Source organism: Zophobas morio, unplaced genomic scaffold (genome assembly GCF_036711695.1).
Source record: "Zophobas morio isolate AGI-343-1 ecotype UQ-CSIRO unplaced genomic scaffold, CSIRO_AGI_Zmor_V1 ptg000058l, whole genome shotgun sequence".
NCBI lineage: Eukaryota > Metazoa > Arthropoda > Insecta > Coleoptera > Tenebrionidae > Zophobas > Zophobas morio.
Window position 1 is genome coordinate 4,342,946 of NW_026972163.1, and position 26,432 is coordinate 4,369,377.

Below are 26,432 nucleotides of genomic sequence, written 5' to 3' on the forward strand. Positions count from 1 at the left end.
ATGGGGTAGGTGTTGCAATAAGAATACAGAAAATACAAAGGTGTAAATGGCTCAAGTTGTACTCTAAGCCCACGCTACGACCTTTGTCAGGTTATCTTTATTACGTTATTGGTACATATGTATTTATCACCAAATACCTAGTCCTCATAGTTTTGCAAAATAAAGTTACTTTCATAAAAATAATGTAAATTTTTCTGAAGACTTTGATCATTTCACATTTATTGAAACAAAAAAAAAATATCCATAAACGCTAATAAAGTTTAATAAGCATCATAAACACTACGAAAATGTTCAGTTATTACAGGACTTATTACCTATGTGTCCCTTTCTAAAGCTTCGAATTCTTTCGATAAAACTGAGCCTGTCTAAGAAGTGTCAAGGCGTAATAAAAATCGTTCAATAACGTCTCATCCATTCAAGTACATTGAAGTGCCGCCTTTTGTCTTTTTCCACAATTGTATATAGTCGCAGATTAAAGTTAGTAATAACAATTTAAGTTAATAGTATTATACCACTTTTTGTCATACTGATCAAATGTTGTGTGAATCAAATGTTCTGACTATACAATATAGTATATTAAAAAGTAAGTTTCATATGACGTTATTTTAGAGCACGAATCCCAAAATTAGAAAACGAGTGGTTCTAAGGGATGGTGTGCTAAAATCTGTTTAAATATACTCCGAACTAATAGCTACATATGAAAAATTAATGTTTAACACTAATTTATTTTTGTCTACGACATTCAATTTTTTTCTGCTACGACACTATATATATTTTAAAAAATTCCTATAGAGATATTTTCTTCAGAATTTATTAATGTATTAAGATTTCAAACATTGAAAAAAAATATATTAAAAATGAATTCAATTTTGTGTCTAGACGCTGTGATGAATTTATTAACACAATTATTTCGCTATACAAATCTATATGTATGTCAACACTTACGCACGTCAGCAAGTTTGACAACAAATAATGTTTGTAACTTTGTTAATAACCAGAAGAAATTACTGATCTGTGTTTACTTTTTTTTCTAAGGTTTAATATATGTAGTAATCACAACGTCTAAACAAATAAAAATAAAGTACCAAAACATCAGGTAGTAATATTTGTCACAACAGTTTTTCAATAATGCTTGTTAATAATAGTTAGTAATTTGTCTACCATCAATTAATTGTGCTGATTAGCTTCACAAACTTAATCAGATATTTGTGTGATCTCCATCTATGTATAAATGAATGCATTTTTTTTAACGTTAATACGATAGTTAGATGCTATCTTTCAACATTCATCGAAAGAACACTTCATGCATTGTTATTTCCCGAGCGTAAATTTGAAAAATATTGCAATAGGCTCATTTTGGTGAACTTCTAATTTATTTCATATTTAGTCGACGTTTCACAGCTTGTAGAATACGAAAATATTGGTCCTCGGATTCCATCTGTCTGTCGCCTGTTTGTTGGCGATATTATTAGGTAGACTTTAACATTTTCGTGTAAATAGTAAAATGCTAAATCCACGAAGTCTGTGGTTTTAAAAACTTCAAAACAAAGGGTCACTGTCACGCATTATATTTAAAATATAAGTTGAGAAAACAATTTCATTGGTCTCTATTGCAAAGGAAAGTCCGCACTGACTGTCACTCTCGATTCTTACTGTCACTCTGTTAGGTCAAGAGATATGAAATTATTTAATTTTTAATAAATAATACATTTATGCCTCCCAAAAAATAGCGTGCCAGAAACTGCTTCTGCGAATATTTGTTTTTTGCGATCTCGCTAACGCTCGGTGCGGCAAATTCGCTGGAATTTAGTTTCTAGCCTTTTAATACACATAATTATTATAGATTGAAGTTTTACAATTTATTTTATAACATATTGAGGATTTTTTAAATTTTTTTAACAGACCAATATAATAATTTTATTATTATACAGCTTCGATTAAAATTATTTTTTCTTATGGTTTTATTCCTTTATTGTTTTACGAATAGAGGGGCTCTGTAAATATAATACCAGAATATCTACTTAGGATAATGAAACAGTTATTTGCTTTAATTTTGAGATGTTGTACTTTAAAACTTTATTATTAATTAATTTGGTGTTAGTCACTTTTTACCATAAAAGAATCTACAAGCTCTTTCTAAGAAATGTTTAAGTTATTTACGCGGGAATTATACAAATTAATATAATTTAGTTCACTTTGAAAGCGTAATAACGGAAATGACCGCTCCTCGTTATCCATTATCGTTAAACATATGTACGAGTAGAAGCAAAAATTCTCAAAAAAATTTACCATTAAAAGGCTAACCATCAAAAATGAGATTACTGTTAACTTAGTGCCGTAAGTTTGTTTCGTCTATTTCATTTGACGTTCCCTGCTTACATAAATCTGTAATACCTTCAAACCATGACATGATACACTTGACCTTAGCACGTCATTACACATTATATAGAAAATTTAAGTTTCATTTTTTGGAAAATATGAATAGTTTACTGGAACGTCAGATGTAGATCGATGGGATGATAAACTAGTTCTAGCCAAAATAAAAAATATTTATATCCCCCAATATTTTTCGCAAAAAGTAGTTATGAATATTACATAGTTACAATAATAGCATGTAATTAATGCTGGTGAGTTTCTTATACAATTTCAGGGTCCTTATTACAAATTTTATCACTATATCACGTGAACCCTATTCACCTTTGTTATTTCATTAGATAGATTTTCTAAATTGTCAGTTAATGACAACTGTTTGGTGAATTTCATTCTACTCGTATTTACATACTAAATGAAATTAACAATAATCTTTGGACTAGTTATGCAAGGAAATAAGAAACATAACAGCGATCATGATGTAAAAAACATGTCGAAGGTTATTTCGACAAAACTTCCCTCGCCCCTGAAGTACAAAAAACATATTCAGCTCTTTCGGAAAATCTGATTTGGCGAATTTTATTTGTCTTTTTTAGAACAATCTCTATAAGTTAAAATACAGATATGTGTGAGATGTTAAAGTAAATGTAATGAAGCGTGCTGCGCGTGTGCTTCAAATAAGTTTTTCTTTTACAAAATTTTATGATGATCCCATTACATTTTTGCAAGGACGCCTATATCAATTTGGGTAGGTGCAGTGTAATACATACTAATAATATCAGTATATTTTGTATTGGGAGCAATAATTAATTTTCTTGAATCACCCTGTAAAAACAATCCTGAAAATATTAATACAGTGAGATATCACAAGTATAGACTCATCGTATTTTGCACATTTTAGAGAAAATTTATTCGGCAAAATTGAGAAAAAAGTCATAATTTTTTGTGGGCGATAAACAGATATATGTATTTCAATTAAAAATTCACCATGTTTACGATAACTTTAAAACGTCTGCAAAATTTCAAAGGATTCCATTTTGACTCATTCATTTTTTTGAATCATCTGTATAAGCAATTATAAAAAATGTTGAATAGAATGATAAATCCCAAATATAGACTCATCATATTTTGCACATAGGATTTACTTCGCAAAACTTTGAGCTGACGTATTCAGTTTTTAGGAGGGTCGTAAACGGATAAATTTTTATTAACGATTTACCATCTTTCCCACAACCTTAAAACGTTTACGAGGTTTCAGGGCATTCCGTTTTGCAATTTCAAAGTTAATTGGTAAAATGTTGTTATATAATTCTGATTTTTTTTACAAAAATCAGGTTGTCTAGGGTAAAATTTAAAACGGACTCATAAATTACAAGTGAACGAGTATGTTAGTTTATAAAATTTATATAACATTTACTATTAACATAAAAGTGGCGAGTCGCCCGATGGACTCGATTACAATACTTCCTTAGCTTACCCTCGGGAAATAAAGTCACCTGACTTCACAACTCATAAGTTATGGCGTTGCAAGTTAATAGTTATAGGAACAACAGGAAAAATTATGCATTTACAGTCTATTTCAACTATCCACAAAGACAAAATCCGATATATTCTAAATATTCCATTCATAATATTTGTTATACTTCTAATAACATTTAATTGCTGAGTACATTATATATGTTTTGAAGAGTAACGAATTTTCTACTTGTGACGTTTGATGGTCATAAGTGTGGAGAAAATGCAAATTCTTGACGGTTTAGACGCAGTTTCTGAAGAGGCATTAAATTCATAGAAATGAAATGCAAGAAAATGTTTACAATTAATTTTAACGACTAGAAAGGTATGCGATTTTTTATAATTATTTATTAAAATGTTTGTATGATACCTGAAAGTTATATATAACTTTTCGTAAGGATATCATTAAAATCTATTCATAATAATTCTCTGCTAGTTTTAGATACCGCTTTGGAAATTTATTTCATTTCCCATTTATCTTTGCACCATTCCTGCACGCAAGTAACTATTTCTTTAATCAAATCATATAATGTATCGAATTTAAAGTGTACTTAATCCGGAACAACTGCCGCAGAAACACCGTTTTACGAGTTATTAGTTTTAATTACACTTCAGACTTCACGCTCAAAATGTGCCATGTTTATTACATTTGAAGATGGAGTAAGTAGCCCTGCAAAGTTGTATGTAGCAATGTAACTCATGGATAAACAAACCACATTCAGGCACGAACCCAACGGCAATACAACATGCCAAGAATGGCACAGTTTTACTTCACTTAGGCGGTGCAATTACCTTTCTTGCATTTTTTCTGGATTGTTTTCGTGGATTCACACGTCGTCTGGTTGCCCTTCTTTAAAGTCAACGTTCTCGAACGCATGTTGGTCTTGGAGTCACATTCCGACCATGCTCCTTTTCCGTATCTGCATTCTTCTGAAACCAATATAGAATATAGATTAACACAATAATGATAAGAAATTTTTATGGCACAGCAGCGAACTTTCACATCAGTTAGTAAACAGTTCAAGACAACAAAAATAATAAATTTCAAGTATCGTATCTTCATGCAAAGATAACAAAACAGACAGCAGTAACACTGATCTGCTTTAAGTATCATTCAATTTAATGTTTGAAGGTGCCAAGGAGATGAATTGACTAAATTCTTCATTTTATTAGAAAAGAAGTTCACGGACATTTTGAAACCGGTGTTTCCTAGTAAATGGAAAAACAGTAGATAATTGTATGATTGTAAATTTAGGAATTATGTCCACTCAAATCGAATTCTCTTTATTTTTGGGAGAAATAGGATATTAAAATAGCCTACTTGTGAGATTGTTTAGTTATTTTGTAAACGCGAATATAGATTAATTTCAAAATCCTTAAATATGGTGACTACAAAAAAAAAAGAATCTATAAACAGTGATTATGTACTAATAACTACTATAAAACTAGTAAAAAATAATTATTTCTTACTTCATTTTATGCAAAGATAGATAGTCAGAAGTCGACGAAAGGAAGATAATTTCAATTTTACGATTAATCTATTCAATGTTTTCAAAGCACTGTCTGCTTCATTTCACATTTAATCCTCTTATATTACTTCAGTTAAATAGGTATCATTACGATAGGAAGAAACAATACCTAAATAAATCAAATTATTAATTATTTTAGAAGTTTTTAGAACTCAACTATGAATCTGGTTATCTATAAAACTGAGATAATTTGATAAAATAGCGCAGCAAACTTTTGTAATGTTGTTATCGACAACCGACTGCGACCAGATTTCTATAACCTGACTTTAGTCGTACTACTAATGAATATTTTGTGTAAATTTTAGATCTATAAAACTTACGTGCCTAATCCCGCAAGAAATGTAAAATGTAAATTTTTTTTGGAGATCAAATAATATAAAAAATTGGCGCATTAAAATAATGATGGATTATTATTTGTAAATTAAATAGATTATTATTTGATATGTAACGACAACCTAGCGTATTTGAGTATGGTTGGTACCTGAAATATCCAACTGCGCAACGAATACTGAAATTGAAACGAGTGTACAAGAAGATGCAAGTGGTAATTGAAATACTTGAACGATTGATGGAACACTGGATTTGAAAGTAGTATCAAATACGACACAAATACTTGCACTGGAAGTATTTGTTATTTATCGCCAAACTGTATGATTTACTTACGTTAGAAATCTAATATGCCCTTCTAACAACAACATTAAATTAGATTTTGCGAATATGTTTGTAACACAATTTGTTGGGGAATTTGATATTTCGTTGTTAGAATCTGTACTCCCCTCGGCATTCCCAGTTCCATTTTCAAATAAATAAATATATCCATTTACGCAAGTTATTACTGAATGACTTATTTATTACAATTCATATGTTAAATACTTTGGTAATGTATTACAATGTTACCATGAAAAGGAATATATTTTTTAATTATACATTTTGTCACCCAGATGTAGTATCTTTTTTCTACGATCACCACTGTAAATACCAAGATCACACAACCACTGATCATGTATGCGTGTCCTTAGGCATAGCGTTGGTAAGAGAAGCCGATCGCATGGTTAGGGATTTCGCGATTTATTCAATTTAGGTTGGCAGTGAAACTGACAGGACTGGTAGGCAAATTGATTTAAAATACAAAATTGTAGGCACTGTTAGTAACAGAAGACTAATCAAAGCTTTTTAAAAGCAGAAAACGAACAAGGTAACATTAACTACAAAAATATCAAATTTCTCTCTTCCTACTGATTCTAAATATTTACTTGTAGTTTAAAATCACTCATGATAGTGAGGAATAAGAGCGGATTTCTAGGTTTAATACTTTTTGTGAAAAATGTAAGCACTTCAAAACTTTTTTGTATATGTAATTATGATACAATTTGACGTCATTTGACACTTGTTTTTATGCTTATTTGTTTTTTTTTGAAATTTTATGCATATTAAAACGTATATGTATGCTTATTTAATGCTTTTTTCCTAGGAATATGATTTTTAATGCATATTTTATTCCAATGTCGGTCTTGCCCGGACTTGACCATTGAAGGATACCTACTCAAGACCCTTTTTGTGAACACGTTCCGGCCGTTTGGGTAATCAAATTTCATTACGGGATTAAAAAATACTCGGTAGATTTTATGAATTTAAAACCTTACTTCCTTTAATAATGAATTAAAGCTTTTAACTACATGCTCTTTTTCGGCATTTTGCGGCAATACCGTTGAAGATTTTCTAGAAAAAAGAATTATTTGATCCAACTACCTACCTTGTTAATATCTTAAAACAATGCCGAAAGTAAAATCTATGCCAAGAACGAGTGTGGATGTTGAACACACATTCTCCAACCTTAAACATGTTTTTAATGCTTTTTTGTTTAAAATACAACTTTTTTAATGAAAATGTTATGCTTATATAAGCGCTTATTCTCAATTTTTTGTGCTTATAAATCCGCTCTCTAGTGATGAATTATTGTGCACGCACCCGGAGATTACTGAAAAGGCCAAAACGGCTATTAACAATCTGTTGCACAAAGTCCCCTGAAACGTAGGAAATTGTTTACCAAAAATTCATGGAATGGAAACGAAAAAATAAAGTAAATTCGTTGTCTGCGAACGTAATGTTGGCATATTTTAAAGAGTTGTCAACTACATGCGTAATATGCTTCTTACAACTCTTGTTACGTAATATACTACTAATATTATATCTGGTAATCTGTACATAAAAATTTAAACCTGTAATAATTTGTTTGGTCTGTAAGGAAATGACATTACATCTATTACATAGTAAGAGTTAATCTACCGGGGGATGTTACATGAACACAAAGTACAAAACTACAAATATAAATAATAAATAATTTATGCTCTTTACACCGACCGCCATTTAAACGATTCTGTCGATTCCTTTTTGTTCTGTTTTTGTAATTCATTCTGAAGTAAAACAAAATAGAATGGTTATACATTTTTGTTGTTAATTAACAAACGTCGCACTAAAACAAATTTGTTACGTCTGGTGGAATGTAAAAAAAACGGGAACCAAAAATTTTGTACTATGTTGTTTTATCATTTTGACAATTATTTTTTTTATGACATTGTACCGTTGTTTTTTTGAATAGAGAATAAAGTAAAAAAACGGTTATTTCAAAGAAGAGAACTGACGTTTTATTATGGTATACTTTATGCACATGTCTAACACTATTTTTTAATCGTTTTCGATTTTTTCGGTTTTCGTGCTCGGCCGTTTTGAAAATTTGTGCACCGACCAAACACCCGTGTCTTTTACATAAGTAATATGTTCCCTAAACTCTCGCAACGAACAGATGAACTAGTGGCCCTTTCGGTGTTGTAATTAATAGACAAATTAGAACTAGAAACATCATTCTATTAGTATAACAAATTATTTCGTGTATCTTACAGCGTTCGGGAGCAAAATTCCGTGTTAAATTTGAACTCCCCTCATATAGTTTTTTAAATGGATTTTGAAAAACCGTTAAATTGCGATTACAATGATATACAACAGTTAGATGTTTATTTAATTTCCAGTTGATTAAAAAAATGAAATTTATAAACATACAAAAAAAAATAAAGTTGAGTTAAATAGGGGACTGCCACCATTTTGCGATAGTTCGAACATATGCTAAAATAACTGCTTTTGAAACAGTTGATTACAAAATAAAATGTAAGTGCTTTATTTCAGTCAACTCTAATTTTTTTTATGTTTATAAATTTCATTTTTATTGTCAAATGAAAATAAACTAAATATCTAGTGTTGTATATCATTGTAATCGCAATTTAATGGTCGCGATGCCATATGTGCGTCATATTTGCAATGTACTAAGTTAAAATATTTCCCCTTCAATCTAGAAACAATGGCGTTTTCAGATTTCAACATCTCTATCCGTTCCCAAGATATAAGGCTGTGGAGTTTTAACTAGGACACCCGTATGACAAAATTGTTATCGTACTTATGCTATAGGTATTCGTTTACTGGAATTTAAGGAAAAAAACTAAGTACATTAAAATTATATGAAAGTAACAGTGCATATACTTACAGAGAGCTTTATTACTTAAGTTAAGTCAAAACAACCAGTTTGAGCATTGTTTGCAAGCCGGATATAATATTGTTATTGATTAAACACAACATATAAAGTTTATTTAATCCATGGTACAGTTAAAACAAAAAAGACGGGGCCTTATCGACCGCACCTCATAGGTGGGAAAATTTGCATAAAATTCATTACTCATATTTAAACTTAATTTAATTGTAAAAAATAATGGATAAAATATTTAACTTTCGTGGACTCGCATTTTAAACTCGTTGATATCCCATATATTTATTGGCGCGTTCAGTTTAAATTTTAGAAAATCTGAAAACTAGTTTTAGAACAAATTTAAAGATTAATAATAATATTTTACAAAATTATCTTATAGTATTCATTTGCTTATTATGTCTTTAATAGTTGAACTATGACATACTTTTGAAAAAAGTAATTTATTTTTACTTCTCCAGCCTAAACCATTTTGTACTTAATAACAACTACTGCAGAACATGTTCAATGAACTTAAATTCAATGATCTTTTATTTAACTTATCGTCAGATCTTGACAACTTAAAACAATTTAATTAAACACGGTTCCATTTTTTTAATACTGTTAGTTTTAAAGTGTTGAATTTACGCCCCAAGTAATTTCTACGTTTTCTGATAATACATTGGCCGCCAAAAAAAAACCTGGCGATTATTTGTCTCTTTTTTCAGGTAGTTTGTTCATTCTGTGTCAACAATAAGTGGTTCTTTCATAAAATAACAACCACTTGTTAAATTAATAATTTTTAAAATGGTTTTGCGAAATATTAAAGTGGCTGTTTTTTTTCAGGTTAGTATATATTATATAGAGTTTTGATTTTTGTTAGTGCATTCATGTAACCTATGTGCAACACTGGTACTTTTTTTCGCTAGCATCTTCTATTATGATGAAGTTGGAGATGGGAGTTCGCCTAATCGAGACAGGATACATATAAAAATTAATCTTGTTGATTATTTGCATCCCATCATTTTTTGTCACTAAACAAGTTCGTTTTAGGAAGAATAAACAACTACTACATAAATGTAATATTTTACGATAATGTGTCATGGCATTTGACACATTTCTGTAGTTAGAATATTTTACATAATGAAGCGTATTATTGCAGCCATTTACATGAAGTACTAAAAGTATATCATAACGACATATTTCAGGTTCTGCCCAACTTTCAGCTTGCCAGTTTTGATCTTCTAGAGAACTCAATTGCGAAGCTGATCATTGTTTTTAATTTATAAAAATGTTTGTCAATAACTAAAAGTTCTGGGTTTAATATTTTATTTGCCGATAACATAATTTTAAAGAACACAAATAGAAAACAGTGAAAATATTGAACAATTAACATGTTTGTTGTTTCCTAAGAAATCAACATATTTAGATAATTAAAGAATTACAACTGTTGGAAATTGCGCCCGCCAGCATTTATACAAGCGCAAACTCTTTACTATGTTTTACTGCACCCAGTGGAGCATATTTGCATTACTAGTCGAATTAGTAGCTAGTCTAATGCGGTTGATCAATACTTCTGGGTTATCTATCGCATTTGTACCGAGAGAGCAATGAAAAACACGATTAAAGACAGTCATGGATTTTTGAAAGTTTGGTTTTGATCGTTGCATTTTTAATCCAAACTTTCAAATTGACGGTAAACTGACAACAACTCTACAAAGACAAGTCTTCAAAAATTCTTGGCTATCTTTGATCGTGTTTTATTGCTCTCTCGGTATAAACATGTCTTAATTTGGCTTCAAAGAAAAATTCTAAAGGCGTTAAATCAGAGGACCTAGCAGGCCACCTGACCCGATTCAACTGTTACAATATTTACTCCTGATTTAACCATGTTCGAAGTGGGTTTGCTGGATGAAGTTCACAACCATGTAATTAATAAGGGTAGATTTCTATCGATAATATCTCGGAGATCATTTTGAATCAATTTTAAAACCTCTTCTCTACAAATCTACACTTTACGATCTCATAAGGTGTTCATCGGTACGTTTTGGAAAACACGACTAGGAATTCTCTGCTATAAAATGCATTGCTCAACTCAAAGTGGAGGGCATAACGTAAATGGATAGGGATACACATAAAACAAATTTTGACATTATTGTATTCTGTCGTGTTTAACTCAGGAAAGTGGCTAGTTCCCGCACGAACTCTAATATTAACATTGTTACTTTCAAGACTCTTTTCAATACAGAAAAGAATAGTTGAAGCATTATGTATAGTGCTTCAAGTAGTAGGACACACTAAAAATCTCTTTTGCCAAATTAAAATACTATAACTCTGGTATCTATTAATTTATAGCGTACTCATTTTCAACCTGAACATCAGCATTATTAAAAAAAATACCACTACAGTACTTACAATGATGGTAATTTCAAACATCTCAAAGAAGTTTTGGTAAAACACACGAATCTGTAAAATCGATCGCAGTTAAATTACTAATTTACTAATAACATCTAGCTGTAATGAAACTCAAGGAAATGAAAAAAAACAACAAAACGGTTTTATAATACTTTCATTACAAATATTATATCGAACGGGCCAATTTCAAATTGGATTTGCGATATCGCAAGATCCTATGACAGTTGTTGCGATTCGCTATCGCTACTATTGTCATTGCATCTTCCGTAGCAGCGGCATATTGCAAATCCAACTTGAAATTGGTCAACAACGAAGTTAATTAATTACACTATGAAATATAAAATAAGTACTCACGAAATAAATAAAATCAAAAAGTATATTATTAACAAATACTTCTTAGGATCTATTGCACTTATTTTTACATGTTTAGCAAAAACGCACTTTTTCCATTATCTAGTTGTTAGATGTCAAATTATAAAATTTATGCAAAATAATATATCATTTTTAATCTTTGTACATACAAACTTGTTTTCGTCCTTTCATTTCATTTTCATTTGGAAAGCTCATGAATAAAAAAATATGAATTTAAAATGAATTGCGTAATAACTACAACTTCATTTCCCGTGAATGTTAGCACAAAGTGTAGTGTTATTTCGTTGTAGTAACACTCTGTTGCAGCTCTAACAAAAATAGAATTTTTGATGTGGTGGTCAGATAAAATGGACGTTTGCAACATTAATAAACATATTTATTATTTAACACTTGTGAAACGACAATTATACAAACATGGATTATAATCTACAGCATTGACACAAAAACTTTTTAATCTGTATTACTGACGTAGTTAATTTATTTTTTTTTATAAAGTTAATATCTCGCCTATTTTGTAATAAAGTAATCATGATAACATATTCCACCCAAAGATTTCTTAATTGTTAAAATAATTGAAATTTCTCAAATAAAATAATCTCCCGTTTTAATAATACAGTACAATAGAACTTTTTAATACATGTATATCAATTACATTTACATCTGTGTATGAGAAATAATCAAAATTAAAACAGAGTACTAGTTCCAAGCATATTTTAATACAATCATTATATGTAATAAGAATGCAATAATTCTTACCTAGCATTATTTGTTTTCATTTTTACTTCCCGAGCGTTAGCAAAGGAAGCATTCTAATCGAGTCCGTCGACCGATTCTCTACTTTTGCGTTTTCTCGATCTTTCATGACCCCTAGAAGATGAAGAAATGGGTTTCCCATTTCCGTCTGTCTGTCCGTCTGTCCGTCTGTCTGCCGTCCCCGATTTTTATTAGACAGATAATCTCCGAAAGTACTGGGCTGATGGTTGTCAAATCTTATATTTATATCATGTAGATGGTAAAACGCTAACCAAAATTTGTCTAATCATCCCCACCACTAATGCGATGATGTCACTTCAAAATTGTACATAGTAAATGGGTTTTAAATTGTATAAAATAACATAGTCCTACACATGTAGGTTACGACTCCGAATTGAGTTTTTACCTGAAACGTCCAGATTTTTGGAAAAAAAATCAAAATTATAAAACAACATTTTGCAATTTAATTTTGAATTTGCTAACCCGAATGTTTTGAAATATTACAGATGTTTTAAGGCTATAAAGAGCATCATAAATCTGTAGTCAAAATATATTTGGTTATCCTCTCCAAAAACTTGATGACGTCAGCTCAAAAGTTTGCCGAATAAATCCTATCTAATATGTACAAAATATGATGAGTCTGTACTTGTGATATATCACTCCATTCATATTTTTTGGATTTGCATATACAGGGTGGCTCAAAAAAATTAATGAATGCGTAAATGTATTTTACTGATTTACTCAGGAACTACAAAACCGAATGCTTTGAAATCTTAAAGATGTTTTAAAATTATCATAAGCATGGTAAATTTTAGATAAAAAAGTATTTGGTCGTCCCCCCTAAAAAAAATTATGACGTCACCACAAAATTTTGTTGAATAAATTCTATCTAAAATGTACAAAATATGGTGAGTCTCTTCTTGTGATTTATCATTCCATTCAAATTTTTACAATTTCCATATACTCAAAAAAATTAATGAATGCGTGAATTTATTTTATTGAGTTAATCAGGAACTACAAAACCGAGTACTTTGAAATCTTACAGATGTTTTAAGGTTATAAAGAGCATAATAAATGTTTAGTCAAAACATATTTGCTTATCCCCTCCAAAAAATGGATGACGTCAGCTCAAAAGTTTGCAGAATAAATCCTATCTAGAATATGCAAAATATGATGAGTCTGTACTTGTAATTTATCATTCCATTCATATTTTTTGAATTTGCATATACCGGGTGACTCAAAAAAAAATGAATGCGTAAATTTATTTTATTGGTTTACTCAGGAACTACAAAACCGAATGCTTTGAAATCTATTGCGAAAAAAAACATAATAGACATGCAGTTGTCACGTTTCCGACAGCGAGGGAAGTACTGTCTAAACTCTTTAGACCAATTTTTTTTTAACACTGTAGAAATATTTTTCGAATAAAAATTGATCCACAGTTCTCGAAAAACTAATATCATTTGTTAATTTACAACTTTCTCTAGATAAATGGTAGACTACGAGTAGAGTTAACAGTTTCAAATTTTAAACAAAGGTTTATGTAATTATTCCTCTTAACAAACATCACGCATCGTACAATTAGTTTTTGTACACTAGCGATGTAATACCTCGTGCAGATAACTAGGGGCACATTGCAAATAATGAGTCCACATAAGAGTTGCAACTCTAAATTTATCACAGATGAATTTTCTTAAAAAAATGTACACCTACAACTTTAATTGATAACAAAAAAGGCTCAAAGTTTTGCGTAAACTACACCAATGTGAGGTTCAAGTTAGCTTGAATATATGTTCGTTTATTACTTGTTATAGTGACTAATCAAAAATCTTAACAACGTTAGGTAAAACATTATCAGAAATGTTACCACTACAAAAAAATTAAAAAAATATTTAGGTTTATAAGTTTATATTCTAATATTGATTATTTTTATAAATCAATCGTACATTACTACTAAAAATCGTTTCACTTTTGCAACCAAGTCAAGTCACTATAACCGTCAGCAAAAATAATTTCTTGTAAACAACTTTAGGTGTAGTTCTTCCATTTAAATACTCGTACATCAGCATTCTTTTAACTTTTGTTTTCAATGGTGCTGGTATTAATAGGTCCATTTAGGGCAGTTGTACTAGCATTAAGACCGTCATCAGAGAATTCACACTCATAAGATATTTTTACACTACAGACTCGACCAGGTTGTTCCGTAAAGCGGAATGAAACATTACGTTCTTTTATATAATTAGTATGTCTAGAGATCTCCAGTGTAACCTTAACAATATTCCAAATGCTGTGCTAAATGTAAATGTGTCACTAGAAATGCATTGAAGTCCATTTACGGGTCAAATTTCCTGTAACATTTACTACCCACCCTAAATTTACACGTAACATCTTGACAATTCGGGTATAACTGTTGTACTGACCATGTGTTTCGACAAAAGTTCACCTTACCAACTTTAGACACGTGTAGAAAAATTTTATTTGTGTTTTTCAAGTAGTTGCGATAATTTTTTTATTCAACTAAAACAATAAGTTTTTGTGATATATTTAGGTATTGTTTACAACTGAAATAAATTAAACTGAATGCAAAAAAGATAGGCATATTTCATAAATTTACAATGTAGATATCAGAATTTTCACCATCCACTCTCACAATTGATCCGGGGTTGAAGCAGTAAAATTATATACAGGAAAAACTCGTAAAACTTGTTGCAAGTCCTCTTCAGAATCTGGATTGTTTCAGTTTTTCTTTCTGTTAACGATTGAGTAGACAGTGATCCAAAATTGGGTACAACGTAAAATGTGTTCAACAAAACTACTAAACGACTTATGGTTTAAGATCTACATCACATATGTACGAGTACATAAATAAATAATAAATAATATGTGAGAGTAACGAAGCTTTAGAAACTCGATGTACGAATAGTGTAAGCTCAAAACCTTTTGGAATAAAACAGATTTCAGTACATTTTAAATCTGTATCTAGCTGGAAAGTTTGGGCGCAGAATTTTTATTTAAGGAGTCTTTAATCGTAACAAGTAATAACTGGTGTTCAGTTAACTCAATTTTTAGAGGTTTCGGAATATTATTGAACGAATGTTTGTTTCATTACTCAAATTACCCATTTTAAAATTAAGTCAAATGTCAAAGTTAATAGGTAATTAAATTTCAAAATTTTAAATACAATATACCATATGAACTACAAAATTGTATATAAAGATTTCATTAATACACATAAGCTTTCTTTCCGATAAACATTAGGACTCTTATCAATCACACCCTATGTCACTGCCTTAATCTAATTTTGTTGCTGATTACGAATCTGCTTTAAGAATGTTTCATTTTTCACCTGTCAATTATAGACTTATAATATCTTAGAAATGGTTGCTAATAATTAACAAACTCATAACGCCCTCCCTAGGGCATTATAGGTAATTTAAGTGTTCTTTTGCCTTTATAACTTTTTCAACGATTTTTGATAGAATTTCCATATTTTAATTTAAATCTGATAATGAGCCCTTAGCAATCCATAGTTTTTATCTGTGCAAACCGCATGAACACCATGTTCAAGCTTACTAGTTTCAAAATATTTCAAAACTCGGTCTAAACTTTTAATTTTAATTCTTGAAACTAGAGAAAAATTAAATTTTGTATGTACCACGGAGGTTAATAAATTATCATGCCCACAGACATTTTAATCCTTATAACGCCCTAGATACATAAATAACTACTCTAACGCGTATAGTTTTTGAAAATATTTGTAAACAAAAAATCGTAAAAATAAGGTATTTAGGTGAAACAAATCATTACCATCTTCACAAGGATATAAAATTAAATTAGTCAGTCTTGAGTTACATTTTACCGTAGACTTTGTAAATTTTGCGTAATTGATGATCCGCATTTCTGCGGAAATGAACTTCAACCACTGTAATAACTAATATTAGATCTTCATAAATTTGTCAGTTAACTTATTGTTACGAAATAAACCCATACGCCGCCCCGGTACGACGCCTATGGGTTTTCTAGTATGTGCGGCGATGAAGGGTGACGGCGGCCGGACGGCGTTCGCTAGAGAAAAGCCTGGAATCGGATGTCGCGATGTGTGTTCCAGAACAAACCTAGAAGCGGTGACGGAGACCTGTTCAACGTAAGATTATATTTTGGTTTAACGTTTGGTAAAGTAATGACCTATCATTTTTGTTCCGTGAACAGCCACTACAGTTCTGACATCATTAGTGTAAAGTCTCGATAGTCTTTACTGCATTTGTCATTAGGTCCCTCTATGAACACCTCTAATTGACGCATTTTTTAAGATGGCGTATAGGTAGATTCGTCCCTTTCAGAGCCATGCCTGGCCACAGGGTTGTCTTTTTAATTTTCTTTGTGTAGAAATAAGCATTCCAATGATTTGGAAAGAATGGTTTCTCTGTCAACAACAACATCTACCCCGAGAAAAGTGATTTTTTTTTTATCTCAGCAAACAGAATTTTCATTAAACTGACTAGGAATAATTATTTAAGAATAAATTTGGTATGCTGTGACTAGAAAAGTAGTTCAAAAATTGTCCATTACGTTTGTATTCAAAGTTTAATGCTGTTTGATATTTTCATACAGCAACATATCTCATGAGGAAAATGTTGTGTTAATTTTCCATCGCATTCTGCATATAAGAAGTAAATTAAATTCATTTCATTCACACAAACACTTTTAAAACACGCATGGGAGAAATAATGTTATGTATGTTTATTAAACCTAACAATGACTACGACTCATATGGCAAACAGTTATTATTTTTTTATAACTCCTTATTAGAAACTATAAAATATCTAGAGATGTCATTCATTAGTAAAGCGAAAACTTGATTGATAAACCCGGCGCTCAATAGTTTCGTTGAATTTTTAAATTTGAACTTCTCTGATTGTACAACCTTAAATCCTATCCTAAAGTATTATTTTAAGTTGACGTACGTAAAACTGTGTACGTTTGTAAAATGAATGAATGCTTGGCCGAATTTTATTAAGACATTTGCAAATAGAACTCGTAGTTGGCTACGTTGCGAAAAGATTTATAGTATCATCCTACGTTTAGGAAAATAGATTACAATCTACACGGTGCACGAAAGACGAATTATTACAGAGCAACTTCCAGGATGTGCCCTAGCACAGAAATAATTAATTACGCGAAACGAAACGGTTTGTGTTCATTAAAATTCATTTTGTTTTTCAAGCAGAAGCAGGTTTTGAAAATATGATCCCTGTATTAAAATAAATCTGACTGTATACAGTGTTGGAGATATTTGATAAAAGGGCAAATCAAATACATGCCAATGTGTACCCAACAGGGACAGTTTATTACCAAGACTATATTGTAAAACATAAATAACAGTAGACGGAAAACTCTTCGCCGACAGAGACTAAAAAAATCTTCATGTTTGTATTTTCACCTTAATTTCTGTTATATAAATTGTTTTTTGTTAAACTCTTAATGTGTCTTGTCCATGTAATACATTTTTTTTCTAGTAACATTGGCGACTCTCAAACATTTTCTGGGTAGGTACCAAAATTTAATATTGCTTTTGTATATTAGACATAATCGTTTTTTAAATTGTTAAATTTGATACATACGTCCATTTAATATCTCCAATGAGTATTTTTACGCAAACTTTTCAGTTTTTTTTTAATATTTTCAAATATTTGGTCTCTTAAACGGGAACATATCGTAATCGTTTTAGACAAATATCAGTTTAACAAATTCTAAATCATTCATATGGGTGGCTGCTCAATAAATACCGTGGCTATCTTATTTTTTCGAAAACAGGCAAAACTGTGATGCGTCAAATTAAATCGTTTTAGATATGTATACCACCATCGTATTTGAAAAATTAATATTCACGGTTCATTTGAAGAGTCTGGTGGGTGGAAAACCGGTACAGTTGTTGTGGTTTTTGGGAATATTAATCGAAAATACGAGAAGAATCGTTTTCAAATCGAAAAGTGCTAGAATAACAGTTGCATTAGAATCGCTATAGAGAGACAAAATCATTGCACCACTTAGATAAAGTAAAAACTCTCACTTAAAGTGTAATTAGAAATGAATCTCGTACAGAAGTGCAATAATTGTCTGCGGTCCAGATAACATCCCTGTTTTTCTAGTAGCTGACTGTATTGGAAATAATTGAAAAATGGTGGAAAATGCCAAAAGTGAGAGTATTTGCTAAGATACCGATTTTGGCGAATGACATATCCTTTAAGAAAATAAAGGTGATTTATCTTTTTTTTTTTTCAATTTTTACTTTACACAATTTTGTGATGGTCTCATCAACATTTTTGCAAGGACACATATGAACTTGGATTAGCACATTACAGTACTTGCTAAGATAAGACTGATTGTGGCAAACGACATACTCTCTAAGAAAATAGAGGGTGGGTGAGCGGGGCTAATATTTGTTAAGGTAAGATTGATTTTGGTAAATGACTGGACAATATTCAGAGTAACCACTGGAATGAAGAAGGGGTGGGTGGACGGAGTTATTGCTTGCTAATAAAAGATTCTATGACATATCTTCTAAGAAAATAGAGGGTGGGTGGGCGCGGCTAGTATTTGCTAAGAAAAAAACTGATTTTAGCAAATAACATACCCCCTAAGAAAATAGAGGGCGGGTGGGGCCAGTACTTGCTAAAATAATACAAGTTTTGACAAATGACATACTCTTTAAGAAAAAAAAAAAGGGTTGGTGGGTGGGCGAGGCTAGTATTTCATAAGATAAATCTGCGATTAATATTTTATAAAACTAGAAACTGAATGTTTTCCTCTCAAATAAAGCCATTTGGAACGGTTTCAAATTTTTTGGAAATTTTGGGGATTTTTGGAGTCCTTTCCTCGCATTTCTCAGTTATTTGAAAACAAATCGTCAAAAATATTTTAGATGAGTATTCTGCGAAAAATTGTCTATAGGCCAACTATTTTCCTTTGGGTCAGATCGTCTTCTAACTATTTCAGACAAAAAATTTTTGGAAATTACGAAACATTTTTCTCACTTGTCTCGCTAATTTTCGGAAATACTTGAAAAATAGTTGAAAATGTTACATTTACATATATTATATTTTAAGATTTTACCCCCTTTGGGGTGAATCTGGGAAAACGCTTAAATGTGGGTTTAATTTTTTTTTTTTTTTTGTTGAAGGGCATTAATACCAAGTTTCACTTAAAAATTTTAATATACAGTAGAAATATTGTTCCTATACAGACTTAGCCACCCATAGTTTGCCACCACTTTTCACCCCCTTTGGGGTTGAATCTCGGAAAATGTTGAACTACGTGTCACAGTGTTTGTAACCAAACTCCTCTAAAACGGCTTGACCGATTTTTATGAAATTTTTTGTGTATATTCGGTAGGTCTGAGAATAGGTCATAAACTATTTTTTGTACCCATTTTTGTTTATTCTTTGAACACAATTTTTTATTTAATACATTTAACCATAAATTTTCACCTTTCTACCACCAACTCCCACCAACACTGTGACACGAGAATTTTATTAGAAGATACAGATACGATCCTAGTGCTGTTGTTGTGCTGTATGGTCACCCTATCATGAGGGTTACATTACTATTGTTACGAAGTAACCCGAAGTAACACGAAGTAAAAATGGATGCAAGAAATGAGAAAATGTAAGCAACAATAGAAGAAATGAAGGAAAAAATGAATATGGGAGATGAGAAAATGAATGCAATAATAGAAGAGGTGAACGAAAACATGGATGCAAGAATGGAAACAATGGACGCAAAAATAGACAAGCAAAAAGATGACATAATCACCCGCCTAACTGAAAAATTCCAAAAGGAAACAAGAATGAAATAGAAGAAATCAAAGAACAACAATCAAGGACGTAAATACAAATTTGATGATTTTGTTAAAAAGTTCTGGCAAAAATTTAATTTTTGTGTCAAGAGGACTGTAATGAATTTATTACCACAATTATTTGCGCCTACGAATTTTTGTTAGCAAGTTTGACAATTTTTGTAACTTTTGTTAATGTACAGGAATGTTTAAATTTGAAAATTTTAATTTCTTCCACACGAAAATAAATTCAAGACAAAATTTTATTGCAAATATTAAATTATTAATCTTTGAAAATATTGAAGTATGATACATCAATGAAGTTGGAAAAGAATCTCTAAAGAATCTCTAAAAAATATATATTATTCTAAGAATAAATTGCATGTGCTACTCGAGAACTTTTTTCCATCACATGGAATGACATTAGATACCGTTCACATTTAGTCAAACAATATTGTAGACAAAAACAAATGAACATATATATAAATAGTTGAAATATGTACATATATCTGTAAACTGATATTTGAAATTTTCCTTTCGTTTCTATTCAACGTCGTTCGTTTCTAATTCTTAATGAGATTTATTTCACTGTTCCTTTTTTCATTTCCTATTATTATCATTCATTTGCAAAAAGTTAAGTTTTTCGAATACAAATCGTTACGAATGCATAAATTTTACCAAGTTACAGGCTGTGCGGCTATTATAGCTCTAGCCTAACAACAATATTTTATCTTGGCAGAACTTTTAAAGTAACCAGTTTCAAGAAGGATAATGAGTCGTTTATAATTCACCACAAGACACTTCCACTTCTTTTAAATCTAAAATTAATAGCGGTACAAAAGCCCCTCATATCCACAGCCGTGTCTGCAATGACTACCTAAAATAGAAGTTGGGGTGCACAGTAAGTATTTTTAACTAACTGAATAACTTAAAAGTTCACTAAAATTGCACAAGGAGTCTTTTATCTGATACAGTTTTCACCTTATCATTTTTTTTTCTGAAATAGAAAATTTAATCGATATTTGACCGAAAATAGTATTCCTGTATTTATTACATAAACCTATACATAAATAAATAACATAAACTTACACATCGATAAATAAACTTAAGATCCATTGTCACCAGAAATTAAGAATTTTTGCCATTCAAACTAGAACAATTAGAAAGTCAAACGTAAACATTGTTTTGAAACTAAAACAGAAGTAATATAAATGATTGTATCTTTTTTTATTCATTCTGCACGGGGTATTTATTTATAGCGTTATCAACCACAAAAACTGAGTCATCTCAAGTTATTTGGCCTAAGAACATATACATACTTATTTCTTATCCGAGACCATACGGTCTCACACATGCCCATATTTTTGTTGAATAATTGAAGAAATATCTTTTTAAAATAAATAATTAACAAGATAGAAAGATAAATAAAGGTAAGTGCTTTGTTGCAGTATAAATAAAATTGAGCCTTAATATACAGAGTATTCATAACTTTTTTTTTAATTATTACGGTTTTGAAATATCGATTTTTCAGTTTTTTTTTTTTTATTAGAACAGTGTATTTTATTAATGCGACTCATTCTGCTTTTTGTTCTCTTTGTTTTGTTAACTCTTCTCTATATTTAAAGAAAGAGATAAAAAATGGAGTAAAATGTAGTAATAGAATACAGGATAATCTATTTGAAAAAACGGAAATATCGATATTTGAAAACTGTAACGGTTTTTTCACAAACTTTTTATTTTAAAAGTTTATTTAATGGCTACTACAATAAATCCCATACTTCGGTTTATCCATCCATAAAATATTGCAATACAGATTTTAAACAAAACATTATTCTCATTCTTTTATGAAATTTTACACGCAACGTCGCACTGATATTTAAAAAGTAGACTATAGTTTATATGCCTCAAAAACAAAACATTCTGTATACCCGAAAATCTCTAATAATTATAATTAATGAGATATGGAGGCCACCCGTTTAGTAATTCGCCTTGTATATACAGTGTCCCAGATAAAATTCTACGACTTTATGTCTTCACAGCATTGAAATTCTGTAGACGCCATTGTTTTTAACTTGAACGGGGAAGTAAATATGATGCACTTAATATTATTCCGACGTAAACTAGTATTTTTTAAAGCGGTACCTGCAAGTATTCCAAAGTTATAATGGGTAGTTGAATTTAAAACAGCACTACAATTATATGTACATTATCTAACATTTTTAGGTACGTCTGTCCTTGCGCTTATACAGATGATGAACTGAAACACTTAGGATAAATATTCATATGCTGGTAACCGCAACTACAAAGGAATTGTTTTACCAATAATTTCACGAATACCAAGTATCTGTCTGATATTTTATGTTGACGTTTATAAACTTACGTTCATCTACATAAACAACGTGTAAAAGAGAAACAGGATAACGGCATTAAACATTTAGCTGTAAATTAAAGATGTTAAACTCGATAATTAATATAACATACAGATATAGATATGTCTTTCAATCAAGCTGGGTATTAATTTTCCAGAATACAAAATAACTCACTGTGTAAGCACGAATAACTTTACCGCGTCCGCATGTTAATATTGTCATGGATTTAATAATATTGATCCTCTCGTCAGATTCTAGTAAAGCTCAGAAACGAATGTACTGACTTCACGTTCTTTATTTTTAAAACAATACTCTTAAATTAATGAAAATGCTTTTGCATCTACTTAGGTTAGTAACACTTAATACAAATTATTGTTAATTTTACGGTAGCAATTGGGAGAAATAATGCTAAATTTTACGACATTTATCTCCCAGCTACTACTCAAAACGTATAGTTATTAACCCATTAAGCATTAGAATCAAATGTTGCTTCCTCGCAGAATGTATGATGAAACAGCGTGATCTGACATTTTTTAGCAAAACTCGCGATCAATCAAAAAACTTTTGGCATCTGCGAGCGTTTTAAAACGAGAAAAAGAATACACAAACTTGAAGGGAATAAAAAATTGAATCAACGTGAAAAACATGCTGTCAACTCGTTTTTCAAATCTTTTAACCATTTATTTTTTGTTTTAGTTAGTAATGGATATAACTTTTAACTATATTTTGCAGTCATTTTAATAAATAATTTACTTAATAAATAAAGAAAAACATTTTTTTTTGAGTAACATATCTAATTGTTAATGTCCTTTTTAAAGTAATTTTAACATCATAAAAGTGTTTTGAAAGAATAAATCATGCTTCTTATTTTGTAATAAAAATTCGCACACTAAATTTCACATTTAATTGCGAAAGATTAACCAGTACAGGCTTTACTGTGGAGCTATGTATTTTACGGATTATATCAAACGTAGTCAGGTGAAATATAGTGCCAGTACTTTATGACAGAAGGGTTGAATTTAATAGTAGAATTTATAATGGTATCGTATCTATATTGATTTATTCAACATACATGGTATTCAAGTGTAAAATTATTTGCGTAAATCACGGTGAATTTCATGTACTTTTATTTTTTGATAAACAATTCGCTCAACAAATGGTGGATGCGCCGGGTCCACTATCGAACAACAATTTCGTAATTAGTTTGTTTACAGTCTTTGTTATGTATCATATTAGCGCGACGTAAAATAAAGCAATATACATTTGCTTTCTAAAGTCATGGTAATGACTGATAACCAACCCAAAAATAGACTTCCGGACGATTTATCACTTGCAACGCAAAGTCGGAATAATAAATCTCATAACGACGGCACTGCAATTGCTTAACGAATTAGTCACCAATTTGTACTTGTTCCGATCGATGTTAATTTAGTTTAGATACCTTTAGAGCACATTATTGATGATAAGATTTGTAAATATAGAACGTAAAGAAAAATATTCTCAGTAATCTAAGCTTACCACGATTCTTGGCTCCTCGTTCACTTCTGATAAGCACTTCATGGTCGTCTTCCTCCCATATCTCTCCGTCTGCCACTGCGAGAGTTATCAAAACAACGGCTAGTACGCATAATGCTAACCACTTCATCTGGAAAATGAAAAAATAAATTACAAACACAATAATTAACGCTTTGAAATTGCACGTTTGAAAATCAACTTTGTAGTTTTTCTCATGACCGCACAGACATTTAATGAACCTCTTAGGTAATTGATTAAATTTCGAAATGGAATTAATGCGCTGGGAATGAATCATAAGTGCTTTACTTCATTAGGTAGATTAAAATCTCTTTTATTTTGGTTCCTGCGTTTGGCAGTAAATTTAAAGTTGTCATTAGATCCAAGTGCAGCAATTTCCTCTGTCATTAATCAAAATGAATATAAGTGAAATATATTCACCTGAACGGCCCGGTATATTCGTATAAATTAGTACCGAGTTCATTTTTTGCTTTATCAATAACTCAGCTGCTACCCAATTACGACCATATCTACGAACGCCCTAATTTATTTCAGTGAAATAGGACTGGAACAGCATGTAAAGCAGTTCATTTGCAAATGCGGGATATTTCAGAAGTACTTAGAAGAGTTCAGGTACGTAAGGTAATAAATATTGTTTTACTCAGTGCGACATGTTTTTTTAAAGATATTTCTCACATCACGTAACCAAATTTTAAATGTACATTAAATTTATTTCAATTTTTAAAACGCATGTAACAAGAACATGTAAGTAATATATGGAATTTAAGTATAGTAACTATTTGAGCGTTTTTTTTTTTTTTGTTTTCACAACATTAAGACGATTTAATCTGACATTATTGTAAAGCCTTACCATTAAATAATACGAAACAGCGGTCCTGCAAAGTTTGTCAGAAAGGTGAACCAAATTTTAACGGTTAGTGTTTGTGCGACTGAAGATATTAAATAAAAAAACTCCTGAAAAATGTTGCTGTACTGTGTGTGGTTTATTAATGTAACAGCGTTTTCTACTTAGCGGACTTGCCTTGGAAACTGCTACTAACTTCGTAAAAGATCTACAAATCTTAACGAACCTGTCTAAATTCTTATAAAAATTATCCTAGCATTATTTTATGAAAATGCGTTACATTATGAAAATCCATCACTTTTTATTAAATTACATATTCACCAACTGTTAAAAAAACGGAAATACCTTATTGCATGAAATGACAGTAAATTCGCAAATAATTGTGTTGAACTGATAATAATTTTTTAAGATAGTATTTATATTTACGTATACTGAATGCAAGTTTTTCAACTCAACTAAGTTAAAATTAGTATTTCTGTGAAAAAAAATATAACGCTAATAAAAGTGTATATTCTGTTGCCATAAAATTTATCGCAACACTCCCTCTTAACCGAAAGTGCAGATGGTTTTTGTTTTTGAATATTCGTCTACTAATCTTTTGAAAGCAATTATCAAACACAGTCTTAAGAGGGTGAGAAATGTTAAAAAGGAATAAGTACTTGCTGAACAAAAAAGACCAGTGGATGAAGCGCGTTTTGACGCAATTTAAAAATTTGAAAATTTATGAAGGCGCGGGTCAATGAACATCGGTAGGTATAGATAACGTGGTTACATTATACTGCAATGAGGACACACAAATGTTTACTTAATTAATAAAATGTTTACATTATCAATAAATGTTGAAATTAAGGTTTTGTATTCACAATTACACTGAACAATTGGTCCAAGGTTATTTAGACAGAACTTTTCTCGCCGCTGAAGTACAATAAAAAAATATTTCCTAAGAGAAATTGAAAAAATTGATTGTAAGTTAAAATAAAGATACCTATGTGTCGACTGTAAAGAAGCATACTATGCATATGTTTCAAGTAAGATTTAATTACGATCGACTTTGCAAAGATATGCCTTCCATCTCAATTTAAGTATAAAAATGTTATGTTTACTGCGATTGATCTTCCCAGTTTGTTGGAAATAATACTGAATTCTTAAAAAAAAGGATAAGCTTTTGCTGCATGTTATGACATTACTGTGTATGGGATATTCCATACAGAACATATCATTACTTTAGGGTATTTCACAAAAAACAACTTTCTTTTATTTTTTGCATTTTACTGCCAATTTTATTCAGGTATGTTATGAGAATGTGTAACAATTTTATTATACTCTACCGAAAATTATAACGAAATGCCATGATACATAATATGACATAAAAGACATAAGAAGAAAA

General features: G+C 30.5%; 1 protein-coding gene across 3 annotated transcripts in view; it reads right to left on the minus strand.

Annotated features, from left to right (window-relative positions):
* Positions 1–26,432, minus strand: part of LOC135143143 (pleiotrophin) — a 41,284-nt gene that overhangs the window by 9,253 nt on the left and 5,599 nt on the right. For 2 of the 3 annotated variants that reach the window (XM_064075007.1, XM_064075009.1), the window contains exons 2-3: positions 24,187–24,313; positions 4,678–4,815 (exon numbers count right to left, since the gene is read on the minus strand). In XM_064075007.1, coding sequence (XP_063931077.1) covers positions 4,678–4,815; positions 24,187–24,313 — 265 coding nt within the window. The remainder of the gene's footprint in view (positions 1–4,677; positions 4,816–24,186; positions 24,314–26,432) is intronic. The other variant, XM_064075008.1, reaches the window with a different exon arrangement.